The 12,408-nt window shown below is 47.1% G+C and overlaps 1 protein-coding gene across 1 annotated transcript; it reads right to left on the minus strand.

Moving 5' to 3' along the window:
* Positions 1-3,043: 3,043 nt before the first annotated feature.
* On the minus strand, positions 3,044-12,337 carry LOC134028835 (ubiquitin-associated and SH3 domain-containing protein B-like). Its single transcript, XM_062472679.1, has 14 exons — positions 12,061-12,337; positions 8,830-8,883; positions 8,528-8,714; positions 8,182-8,380; positions 7,506-7,675; positions 7,160-7,368; positions 6,831-6,981; positions 6,508-6,631; positions 5,569-5,688; positions 5,184-5,276; positions 4,888-5,029; positions 4,689-4,799; positions 4,452-4,557; positions 3,044-4,132 (listed from the first exon to the last, which is right to left on the minus strand). Exons 1-14 carry the CDS (start codon positions 12,186-12,188, stop codon positions 3,995-3,997), a joined length of 1,932 nt encoding a protein of 643 aa, XP_062328663.1. The 5' UTR covers positions 12,189-12,337; the 3' UTR covers positions 3,044-3,994.
* Between the last annotated feature and the right edge of the window lie 71 nt (positions 12,338-12,408).

The raw sequence follows: 12,408 nt of genomic DNA on the forward strand, positions 1-12,408 counted from the left end.
AAGCATTAACCTAAGATGTCGCCTGCAAACCCCTGCTCACCAGCACCACCACACTATGCACATACACAAGTACACAACACACACACACACACATACATAAACGAAAGGGAAAGGAGAGGATAGCAGAGGAGAGGAGAAGTGAAGAGGATAGAAGAGGAGAGAGGAGAGGGGTCTGGAGGGGAGGGTGTGAGGCAGGAGCACGGTGCGGCCATGCTGAACTGAGTGAACTGTAGCAGAGTGTTTGCTGAGGTCAGAGAGTCCAACATTCCAGCTCTGGTGTTTACACTGCCGGCAAAGAGGAGGGTGGTAGGGGGGGACAGGGGGGCCCACAATTACATACACTTATCATCTCCCAGCCTCTGATTGTGGCTTTATGTATGTATTATCCATATGAAATATCATAGTAGTAACAATGAAACTTTGTCTATCTAAATCATCCTCAGAGGCTAATTGCGGTATAATTATTGTAATATTTCCAGGCATTTGAGCAATTTCTGCATTCGATTATTTATATGACATTTTAAGTGTAGCCATAAAGTCGTCCCATGCTTTTCAAAAAAATACAATTCCAGTTTGTTTCAACCTATGTGATGTTAACATGAAGGTATGATGCTGGATTAAACTCATCACTATCGCATCACAGAGGTGTGACTCCAACAGCTCTTCTTCTCGAGAGCCTCTAGAAGGACATTGGACTCTCCTCTTGAACAAACATGTTTGCCTGCTCCCTCTGCTGGCTGAACAGGAAAACTACATCCTGTCAACAATATATATATATATATATATATATAGAGAGAGAGAGAGAGAGAGAGAGAGAGAGAGAGAGAGAGAGAGAGAGAGAGAGAGAGAGAGAGAGAGAGAGAGAGAGAGAGAGAGAGAGAGAGAGAGAGAGAGAGATGGGGTTCTGGTGTTTGAGCCAAGAGGTACAGCTCTGCTCAATACTTCTAAAGCTTTACTGATTCTGTATATATTATGTATAACCCTGTGTTGTTTTCTGGGAAATTGAAATGTGTTTCACTACAAGCTCTTCTCCTCTATTTTCCTCTTAGTTCCTAGTCCTAATGTGATCTGATCTGGTCCAAGTTCTGGGTTTGCATCTGGTCAGATCTGGTCTTGGTCTCGGTCCACCTTCATGGAGACAAAGTCTTTAGCAGGGTCATATCTACACTTAATTCCGATAAGGACATCTACTGGTAAAATCAGTGACATCTGGATCAATAGGTCCATGCTGTTATATTGATCATGCACTAAAAGCATCATTAACAACAAAAGTGATATTCCCTCCATCAATTTCAATGTGACAGCTATATGTCAATCGAAATAGTGCTTGAAGCTATTCTATCAGCTCCAGATTAAGGAATTGTTCATGGTTAAACTTATCTAGACACATGAAGCCTAAAGTGATCATTTGAGGTAGCGTATTCATAAAAAATTGCATTATTATTTTGACCAATTATTATCAGAGCCCAGAAGGAGCCCCTACACCGGAACCTTTATAGCTACTACTGAGTCATCAAGCATCAACAAATTGAACTATTCAATAAAACACGGGTCTGGGATAATGTCATCGCGTGGTCACTTTTTAGACTGTTACCCTAACCCTGGCCATTGCCTTGACTGATGGATACCCGCTAACCTCTGACCTTGGCACCATCTGCTTATATGTGCATCAACGAAAGAGTGTTTTATACGATTTATAAAATACGTATGAAACACGTTCTTTATAACCTATTCCTTACAGACCTAATTTCACCCGCACAAAATGCAGGCCTACGTGGATCAAATCAGTGGACTATATGATCAGGAATATACCCCGGCAGAGTCGCATTAATAGTATTACATATAGTTCACACATATTGTTTACAAAATGATTAGTTATAGAGACCTCGATGATATAGCATTAGGCTACTTACCGCGCACTCCATAATTTTTGCAGTTTCAAGTTCGGTCTAAAGTTACCGTCCGATTCAAGTTCTCCCCTTTGTCAGGCTGGGCAACTGGTTGGCACCAACTTGCTGCCTCCGGTTTGCCCGCTATCTCCCTGACTGGTCCAAATGTGTACCGAAAAGAAGGGATCCTCTGAAGTGCAGACTGCTCTTATATCCGGATTTTGGAGACAGCGCAACAGAGCCAATAGATTTTTAAGACGGACAAAAGCAGACGAATATTGATCTTACACTGAAAACAAATACAGTGTCATTGACGCCTCATTGTTGCTGCAGGGGGGAAAGTGATTCACATCCAAACAGCCAACATCAATTGCGTGCGGCATATAGAGGCGCTCCTGGCATTACGCACCACGAGGGGGGATAAATCCAATGGTCCTCGATCCATCAGTTGATTCAGGACTGATCCATATTTGGCCCATCGCAATCAACTTTTATTTTACATTTCATTCTGGATTTACTGTGAAGCAGACTCGTCACTGTGTTCCAAGTTGACACCCTGTGTGCTAGGGACACGGTACAGTTATTTTTATTATTGTAATCCTACTGTTCATGATGCTGTCGGTAAACCAGTGCTTTAATTGCAACTTCCCTCATTGGAGCAATGATTATTCAAACGTCTAGAAGACTATTGACTCCAATGAACAAGGAGCAGAGTCGACCGTTTGTAAGTTCTTGCTCCCGTCAAACCGGAAAAAGTAGGGGGTGGGGGGTAGGTGGGGAGTGTTCAGCTGTCTCGAGAGGCTCCGTCACCGATAATTAGCGATCAATCACGAATTACTTTAAAAGCTTGAAAAGAACACTGAGAGCACTATTAGAGGCTCTCCGATAATTACTTGTTTTTTTGTGGATCGGAAACTCCTATAAATCTGAGCCAGCGAGTCTGTTCCATGTCTGCCTGTGTGTGAGTCACAATTTTGTTATTTTCATTTCCAACTGCTTTACTTCTGACCCTGCTGCCACCATACTCCACCAGGTAAGCCTGAGTGGCTGTGACGTCACAGCCAGATTTCAGTATTCCTGTCCCCTGAAAATGGACAAGTCACAAGTGTTCTGAAATTAACACCCTACCATTGGAAAACCAGGGAACTGTTGGAAAAGTTAGATGTGTATATTTATTTAAATGTGGATGTCTGAAAATACACCGTTATCTTATTGCCATATTTCTGCAACATTAACTTATAGCAAGGAGGCTCAACATGAAAGTGAATAATATCATACAGCATAACCTACATCAATGCACAATAAATAAGACAGTAAAGCTCTTCAGTTGAATTGAAGTGGGTCATAGCCCAGAGACTGTCTGCTGGGGCTAAGCACACTCTCACACACACTCACACACTCTCACAAACACACACACTCTCACACACACTCACACACACTCACACACACATATCACCACTCTGAGTTAATAGCTTAAGCTAGCATGATGAGGCACTCAGACATTATCTGTCAAGCAGAACCCCTGAGGCAGTTTTGTCATCCACCAATCAGAATTTGAGGCAGCTTGGTTATCAACCAATCAGCACCTGAGGCAGCTTGGTTTTCAACCAATCAGCACCTGAGACAGCCATTTACATCCACCCACTATGCTACAAATAAATACATTAACTTTATGCTCTTGGCACCTGACCTTGACCTCCTCTAGGTGATCACCACCTCAGTAACGGCTGGCAGATGAGACATTAGGAGGAACAGCTCTTCAGTAGCAATGCAGACCTGCTCACAGTCCAGCTTGAGCCCTGACATAGTCCTGACACAGCCTGAATTAGTCCTCACATAGTCCTGACACAGGCCTGAATTAGTCCTCACATAGATCTGACACAGGCCTGATATGAAAATATCATAACCCTGACATAGTCCTGACATCGCCTGACATAAAAATGTCATAACCCTGACATAATCCTGGAGTAGCCCTGACATAATAACATACTTCTATATTTGCTGGATCCCCCCCAAAAACTCCTGTAACATTCATTTCATAAACTGCACATAGAAACACTGTTAGTTAAAGTCGTTTTAGGCCCTGGTGGCTTTTCAGCAATGTCTCATTCCTGCAGCAGTGCCTCCCTCCAGTCGAAGCTGTGGTTGGGTCCATGAGTGAGAGGTGGGATGGGCGGGGCCACCAACTGCCACACTCCTGTGTCTCCCTGCTCCTCACATGAACACAAGCCTAGGTACGGAACCTGGAGGAGAGGAACACCTGCTGAACGCCTTAGACAACAGCTCGGAATAGCTACAAGATGGAAAGAGGGCATCTGGAAAACTGACAGGCACAGAACAAGAGAGAAAAGAAAGAGGAAGTGACAGAAGAATAAAGAGAGGAAGTTGGGACAAGAGTGGAGAGGGCAGAGGAAAGGTGAGATACATAGGGGAGGGAGACGGCTATATGATGAGGGGGGTAGGGGAAAAGAGAGAAGGTCAGAGGGACAGAAAAGGGGGGAGATTGAGAGAGGGTGGAGGGAGATGGAGGTGTTGAGAAAGATGGAGTTGTCTCAGACACACCTTTCTGACCACTTGTATGAAGTCCTTGGCATTCTGTGGACTCCGCCCCCGCAGCTGGCGCGTACAGGCCTCCAGGGAGGACGCGTGAGCCACCAGCAGAACCCCTCTTCCTGTAGACACAACAAGACATCACCAGTCAGAACACATACATCTCAATCAGACCCAAACGCACACGTCTCAAAGAGACACAGACACACACAGACACACACACACCCACAGACACACACACACAGACACCTGCCTGTGTTCTTGCAGGCTGCCAGGATGTCCTTGGTGACCTGGTAGCTGCGGCTCACATAGCTGTCATAGGACTCAGACACACGGAGCTGGGAGGCTGGGAATAGAGGTCTGGAGACACAAGTTAACATGAGGTCTGGAGATCCACAGATGTGACTGTAAGGCTGTCTAGATCGAGCTGTAGGCTGTCTAGACTGACCTGTAGCCTGTGTCTACACAGTAGTGTGCTGTCAGGTCACTGGGGCTGATCCATTCAGGGAGAGCGCTCCCTGAAACCCACTTGGTCCATTCAAACAGGCCTGGCTCCACCCGGACCCTCAGCCTTCCTTCCTGCTGCAGTCCTGTAGGGGAGACAGAGGACAGGTTACCCAGGCCCAGGAACAAAACACTTCCTGTATTCACGTATGTTAATTTACAGGTACACACTGATGTAGGTATGCGTTTGTGTGTGTGTGTGTATGCATACATGCCTGTGTGTGTGTGAGTTGAACTCACCCTTAATGATGTTGTGAGCTGTCTGCACACAGCGCAGGGAGGGAGAACAGTACACATGGTCGATAACTGTGTTACTCTCCAACAATGCTGCTCCTGCAACACACATACACAAAACCGTTCACCTTTACCACTGGAACGCTGAACATGTTGGAAGCAATAACCTTTTTCAATAACCTGCTGGTATAAAAAAAAAGTGTATGTTGTAGATGGCTAATCCAGGATGGCGTTCTCAAGACTGACCACCAGAGGGCAGCAGCACCCACACTGTAAGGGAACGCGGCACAGCTGACATGCTGATGTTTTGTTTCACAAACCACACTTTGATGTACAGTAAACCTACTCAATAGATGATAACAAATTCAGATCGGAGCAGAAAGGTCCGTACCAACGACAGCCGCCTGTGTGGAACCGAGAACTGTGATGGGAGCATCCATGTTGTAGTCTCTCTGCTCCCCCCAGAGGGGCAGGCTGGGGGGCATATTCAGGTTGGAGCGCACATATCTACCTGTAGCACACATTACACACATGCATGCACACACACAACAGATACACAGATATATATGCCAATGAATAAATAAAGTACAAACAATGTTCCAATAAAGGGACAGTTCACCCCCAAATCTAAAATACATACATACTTAACCTGTTGTGCTATTTTTCCATCTAGAATGTTTTTGGTGCCGTAGAGATATCTGCCTTTAATATAATGGAACTAGATTGGGATAGTCTTGTGGTCTTGTGGCAAAAATGCAATGACTCTTTCCAGAAATCATAACCCGGTTACAAAAGATTATCTACAGACCTTGTTGTGAGAAGTTGTATGTAGGAACTATTTTCTTTCTACCAAACTCCGCCTTCCAACCATCACCACGCAAAGGAAGCGTGCTTCTACTCTTGAACGAGAGGCTTGAGCTTCCTGCTTATGATATGGTTGGCGGATGTAGTTCAGTAGGAACATTTTTTTTTTTAGAAAAGGCTGACATTTCTAAAGCAGATATCTCCAATCTACAAAATCTAGATGGATAAATAGCACTACTGGTGAGAGAATAAATGCATTTTAGATTTTGGGGTGAACCTTCCCTTTAAACACAAACACTTCAGTGTTACCACACACACACTAACACTGAGTGTGTGTGTATGGACCTGCACTGTCAGAGTAGAGAGTGTGTGTGTGGACCTGCACTGTCGGAGCAGAAAGAGAGTGTGTGTGTATGTGTAGACCTTTATTGTCAGAGCAGAGAGAGAGTGTGTGTGTGTGTGTCGCTCTGGATAAGAGTGTCTGCTAAATGACTAAATGTGTGTGTTTGTGTGTGTATGTGTAGACCTGTATTGTCAGAGCAGAGAGAAAGCCAGTGTTTTCCAAACACCACGTCCATCCTCTCGCCGTGGCGACAGACCAGCAGGGTCCTCTTGGCCTGGCGCGAGTGATTACTGCTAATACGCAGTGCCTGACAGAGAGATGGAGGAACAGATAAAAGAGAGAGAGAAGGGAAAGAGAGATGGAGGAAGAGAGAAATAGAGGATGAGAGATTGAGATTGAATAACAGGGATAGAGAGAGACATATGTAGAGCGATGGAGTTAGTAAGAAAGGTGACGACATGTCAGGTGATTACTTCAGGTCAAGTTACTAGGTCAAGTCAATTTACCTGCATGGGATGGCAGATGAGGCTCAGTGTGGGCATTTCCTCGGGGCTGCCATTGTCAAGGCGACGGGTGTCCAGCTGTCCATCAAACGATGCTCTGTCCCTGCTGACTCTGTCAGAGGAGGAGACCTCCCTATCGAAGAAGGAGTAGGACCTGTGGAGGACAAACATTCACTCCTCTCCTCTGCAGGCCTGCTGTCTCTCCCAAAGCTCTGCTGTCAGACACAATGCTGCCTCTCCAATCAGCTTCTACATCATTTGTGTTGCAGTTGCAATCACATTGAATTGTGTCCACTCCAATCCACTTCATTGTACTGCTACGGTGCTCTCACCCGTGTAGTGTCCAGGTGTCACTCTCATCTGCAGGGCTGACATAGTTTTCTGGCAGCAGGCCGGACAGCCCTGAGGCCAGAGAGGATCCCAGGACCCAGCCCTCACTGGCCCCACCCTGCTCCAGGGCAGACGTGAAGATGAAGTCGCCAGGAAGCAACTCCAGCTCATCCTCATTCTGGGGGACGTAGGGGTACATGACCCTCACCGTCTGGGGGGCAGGAGTGGAGAGGGAGTGAGAGGGGAGAGAGGAGAGGAGGGGGAAGAGGAGAGAAGAGAGGAGAGATGTGTTAGTGTAGGCTATAGGGGTAAGAGTACATGTGTGTCAGTGTAACATTCAGATGTTACCTCATGATTGGCAAATCGTATGTCCCGGGAGAGGAGGACAGCTAGCCAATCACAGCCCAACTTAACCTCGATGCCCTTGGCCAGTCTCTCCAGGACTGGAAGCTGATTGGCTGGGAAGTGGTATGCCAGCGTCACATGGAGCTGTTTCCTGTGTGGCTCCACTAGCACATCTAGGGAAGTAGAGAGAGATGGAGGGATGGACAGAGACACAGAGAGATGGAGGGAAAGAGAAAGGAAGGAAAGGAAGAGATGCAGGGATGGAGAACAAGAGAACAGGCGGGGTTTGGGGGGGTGGAAGATGGAGAGAGAAAAACAGAGAGTGTTTGAAGAAGAGGATGTTTCTGCAGTGGACTGTTTTACTGGAAGCGTGTTCTGGTTTTTTGTCAGATGTTAATCTGAATGTGGCGTTGTCAGAGAAACTGGAGAGCTACCAGGGCTTCCGACTACTCTAATCTACTGGGATTAAGCTCCAAACTGATCACTTAGTGTCCAGAAACCATTGCAATCAGACACACACCAGGCAGGCAGTCAGACAGACAACCAGACACACACCAGGCAGTCAGACAGACCACCCGACACACACCAGGCAGTCAGACAGACCACCAGACACACACCAGGCAGTCAGACAGACCACCAGACACGGTAGCTTCTTCTAGCTCTCCTCAACTGGACTCACCTGCCTTCCTGGCAGCCTCTGTAGAGAAGTCAGCGGCAAACTGCCTCATGACGTCAGCAACTGCCTCCTGGACGAAGAGGCCGATGAAGGAGGGGGAGGAGTAGAGTTCCAGGGGTAGGGGGGAGGGGAAACGCCCACGCCACTGGCCCACGGTGGCCTGGAGGGCCTGCCCCAGAGCCTCCACCCTCTGGTCAGCACACTGGAGTGGGTGAGAAGAGCGGAGGAGAGGAAGAAGGGAGGAGAGGAAGAAGGGAGGAGAGGAAAACGGGAAGGGAGGAGAGGGTGAGATGTCAGCACTGACATCCTGAACCCTGGTCAGTTCCTGGGGAGTGTATTTCCTCCTCACCATGAAGAACTGGCAGAGCGTGATGTGGGGGAAGATGTTGTGGGCCTTGTTCCTGCCGCAGGTGACCCGGCTCTGCTCCCAGAAGTGGGACAGCTGGTTCTGGAGCGGTCCGCTGGGCCGCAAGTACAGCACGTACTCCCTGGGAAGTGGCTCATCCAGGAACGGGTCATCCACATGGGAAAACAACCTGAGGGTGGTGGTGGAGGAAGAGCAAAGGGGCAGAGGGCCTTACTTCCTTCAGGAGGCAGTATATCACTACATGCTATAAGTGTGTCAATGCGTGAGTGGCTCTGTTAACTCACCAGTCACATGCTACCTGTACACTCCTGCCTCCTGTTGAAACAAGGGCTTTCAGTCTGTGGAGGAGAGAAGGGCACAAGATTGTTTTGACGTTTGGAGAGCTAGAGGAGGCATTTAGCAGCACCTTGCTGGGCTGTGACTCTACTTTGTTCTCTCCCACCCCCAACATCATTCCAACCTCCAACCTCCATCCCCCAGCCTCCCACCTCCAATCTTCATCCCCCATTCCACCAGCACCAGTCTCCCTCCCATAGCCTCTCAATGCCAGCTCCAGCCTCCCTCTTGGTCTAATAAACAAAACCAGAGATTCTGACAGACAGAAAAAGTAAGAGGTGTAATGTGACACCATGACAAAGAGTGACATGCTTAGCTGTTGGGTAACTGGACACCACCTCCCCCAAGTCTACTTCATGTCTGATACAGTACGACACACATTACAAGGAGACACATGCTGAGATGCTGGCTCACAGCACAGTTGTTTTGACCAGGATACCCTAACCCTGCCTCCCTGGCCCCTCCTCTTCCTCCTCTTTCACACACACACATTGTTTGACAACAGTTGTGCTCTAGTCTCGCCGGCCTGATCATACACACATACTCCAACACACACACACTCTGTCACACATGCTCTGGGAGCTGGGGGTGACTGACAGACAGACAGACAGACACCACAAGAGTATTGCCAAATGGGAATCAGGCTGTGGCCATACTGCTCTATTGTAGAGCCTACTCTGGCAATCTAGAAGCTAGCTGGGTGTAGCCTTAGCAGGACTATTGTAAAGCCTTCTCTGGCTAGCTACTTGCTAGCAGGGTGTAGTCATGGCAGTAACTAGCTACCTGGTTCTATTCCCGGAATCCTGTGTTTGTTCTGGCTGGTGCAGCTAAGGGACACACACACTTCCTGTCTCACTATTATAAGACTGATAAACCACTTCCTGTTCCACTGGACATTGTTTTTGAGCCTCCTTCTGTCTGGGACTGCGTACACACATACACAGGTTAGCATAGGGGAACATACACTAACACAATACGTACACAACAGGCTAGTGCACACAGTGAAACAGTAGGTTCTTTTTGGCTCCCTCAGTGTTCCTTCTAATCACCATCTCCTTCTAGGAGCTTCGAGCAGATTATTAACACTGTCAGACCTCTGGAAACGCTATATGAACAGAAGAGTCTATCCTCCGCTTCTCCAGATAGAGCCAAGGCACTGCTCATCCTCGGCTCTCCTTCTCACTCCTTCATCTATCTCCTCCTCCGCAGGAAACAGACCTCCCAAACGGCCAGATAACAGTTGTTGAGGTCAAATACAATTGTATGTAGCCTAAATACTAAAACATTCAAGGATGGACCCTCACCACAGAAAGGGAGAAAAGAAGGGAAGGGATAAAAGAGAGAAATACAAATATATATAAATAAAAAGAGAAAGAGACATAACAGCGCTGAAAGGACATACAGTAGCTCCTGGCTGGGAATCAGAATAATCTTGGCACAGGTAGCACACACAGATGGCCAGCCACATAAACACACACACGTAAACACACACACACGCAGAGGCACACACCAACAAAATAAAACTAAAAAAGAGTTGATTCATGTGTGTTTGTAGACAAGCTTGCACACAGACATAGATATACTCATGTCTAAAGGTAGAGAAGAGAGGACAGGGAGACAGCCTATGGAAGCCTATGGACGGAGTCAAACAGACTGTTGGAAGGAGGGAAGACAGCTGTCAGTCCCTGAAATATGCAGAGGGTGAGCTTCTTCATAGGCCTGGGAACAACTGTCCCACACACACACACTAGATCTGGACAGTGACCAGCAGAATATACTGCATGGAACCTGACTAGACCAGCCTGACATACTGGAGAGGACCCGAGTGTATCAGAAGCACTCAGGGTGTCTGACAAGGGTACTTTCCCTTTAAGTCAGTGAGGAAATTTAGTGGGTCAATAGTTGTAAGATGGAAGAAATAGAAGAATGAGAAGAGAGGAACAGGGGGTAGGAGAGAGGAAAGGGGAGGGGGGTTAAAACGAGATAGAAGGAGGGAGTTATAGACAGAGGTAGCAGGGGGTTTAGAGAGAGAGAGAGGGAGAGTGAGGTGGAAAGAACGAGAAACACAAGAGGAAGGGAAACAGACTTAGTAGGAGGGAAGGAAGAAGAGGCGATTGATAACTGGCTGTCAGAGCCAAGCAGACATGGTCTGTGAGCAGACAAGCTCGTGGCCTGCCTTAGGGCATCTAGTCTAGCTCTATTCCCCACCTCCTCAACACACACACGTCTCTCTCTTTATACTTCTCTCTCCATCTCCTGGCTGACAAACAGAGCCTGGGGTTGTATCGATGCATGTGTATGTTCGGTCAGTCACCCAGGACCCTGAGACTTTCATTGTCTCTTGGTAAATTCAATAGTTGTGAATTTCTTTTCACACCATTCAAAGAGAAACTGGCCACACAAGTCTACAGTCTTCTGGTAAACACACAAATTCAATGTTTATGGTTGTACAGTAAAAATAAATGTTCCTATATGTTGGCGGATTCACCTTGGTGCTGTTGGGCACACATTATTATGTGTGTGTTCATAGAGCCCCACATACTGAATGTCTAGCAGACAGGACAGTTGTGGCAACACGGCTGAAGAGTTCAGTTCGCACACCAGTCTATCCATTTAGGACACGAGACCGCGTGACCCCGATGACACACTTCTTCTTTCTCTGTCTCTTTTTCTCTATAGCGCTCTCTCTCACACATACACACACACACACACACTTCAGGTCATGTAATTTCAGTTCGCTCATGACTTCAATTTTTACATAATACACTTCGGAATTATTGCGTGACTGTCTATGCAGATCACTCTGCAAAGCTATACTAACATGACCACACCTTGAAGATGTGTAGCTTCGACCACACGGACTGTTATGTACAATTAGCCTACTGATAGTCTGACAAGAAACGCGCGCTGTTAAGAATCGAAGCACATCAGCAGCAGCGAGCTCGGAAGCCAGTCCTGACCGCGATACGAACTCGGCAACTATTTGCGGTGCGCGGGTGCGTAGAAGCGCATGATGATGAGAAACACTGTCAGATATAAAAACTACGTACCTAACTGTAACTTACGAGCATTAACTGTTATGCAAAAATGACTTGTGGTCAGATTCACTGTGTGCCATTTTTACTTGTAGTTTACCACCCTTCTACTTATTAGAAGTGTCTGGCAGGCAGGCTACTTACGCCCTGGCTTTGGGAAAGCCCATCGATAGTAGGACGTCCAAATTTGATCCACATTTCACAGTGCCCTGTCGATTCTGCCGAAGTCTCCGCGGGATAACTTTGGAGTAGAGATCGTCTTTTGCTGCCATTTCTCACGGTTCCATTCAGAATAACCTCTCAGCCGTGGTGCGGCGAGGTCGCGAATAGGTGTACGACTGTTTGGGCTAGATAACTATGTGTGACAACGGTCTCTGGCAGCTCCCCGCCCCCTGAAGAAGCGTTTAATTATGAGATCGAGTGTGAGTGTCTCCAGAGCAGTTTTCAGTAGTGAACCTAGGCTATAAATGAGGACCTCTTTAACGATACAGA

The sequence above is a fragment of the Osmerus eperlanus genome, chromosome 11 (assembly GCF_963692335.1).
Source record: "Osmerus eperlanus chromosome 11, fOsmEpe2.1, whole genome shotgun sequence".
Lineage (NCBI taxonomy): Eukaryota > Metazoa > Chordata > Actinopteri > Osmeriformes > Osmeridae > Osmerus > Osmerus eperlanus.

Excerpts from the sequence above, each read along its gene's own strand:
- LOC134028835 (XM_062472679.1), bottom strand. The coding sequence starts at position 12,188 with ATGGCAGCAAAAGACGATCTCTACTCCAAAGTTATCCCGCGGAGACTT. Across the intron at positions 7,676-8,181 it reads AGAGGCTGCCAGGAAGGCAG|ATGTGCTAGTGGAGCCACAC; the intron begins GTGAGTCCAGTT and ends CTACTTCCCTAG. Across the intron at positions 6,632-6,830 it reads TCATCTGCCATCCCATGCAG|GCACTGCGTATTAGCAGTAA; the intron begins GTAAATTGACTT and ends TCTCTCTGTCAG.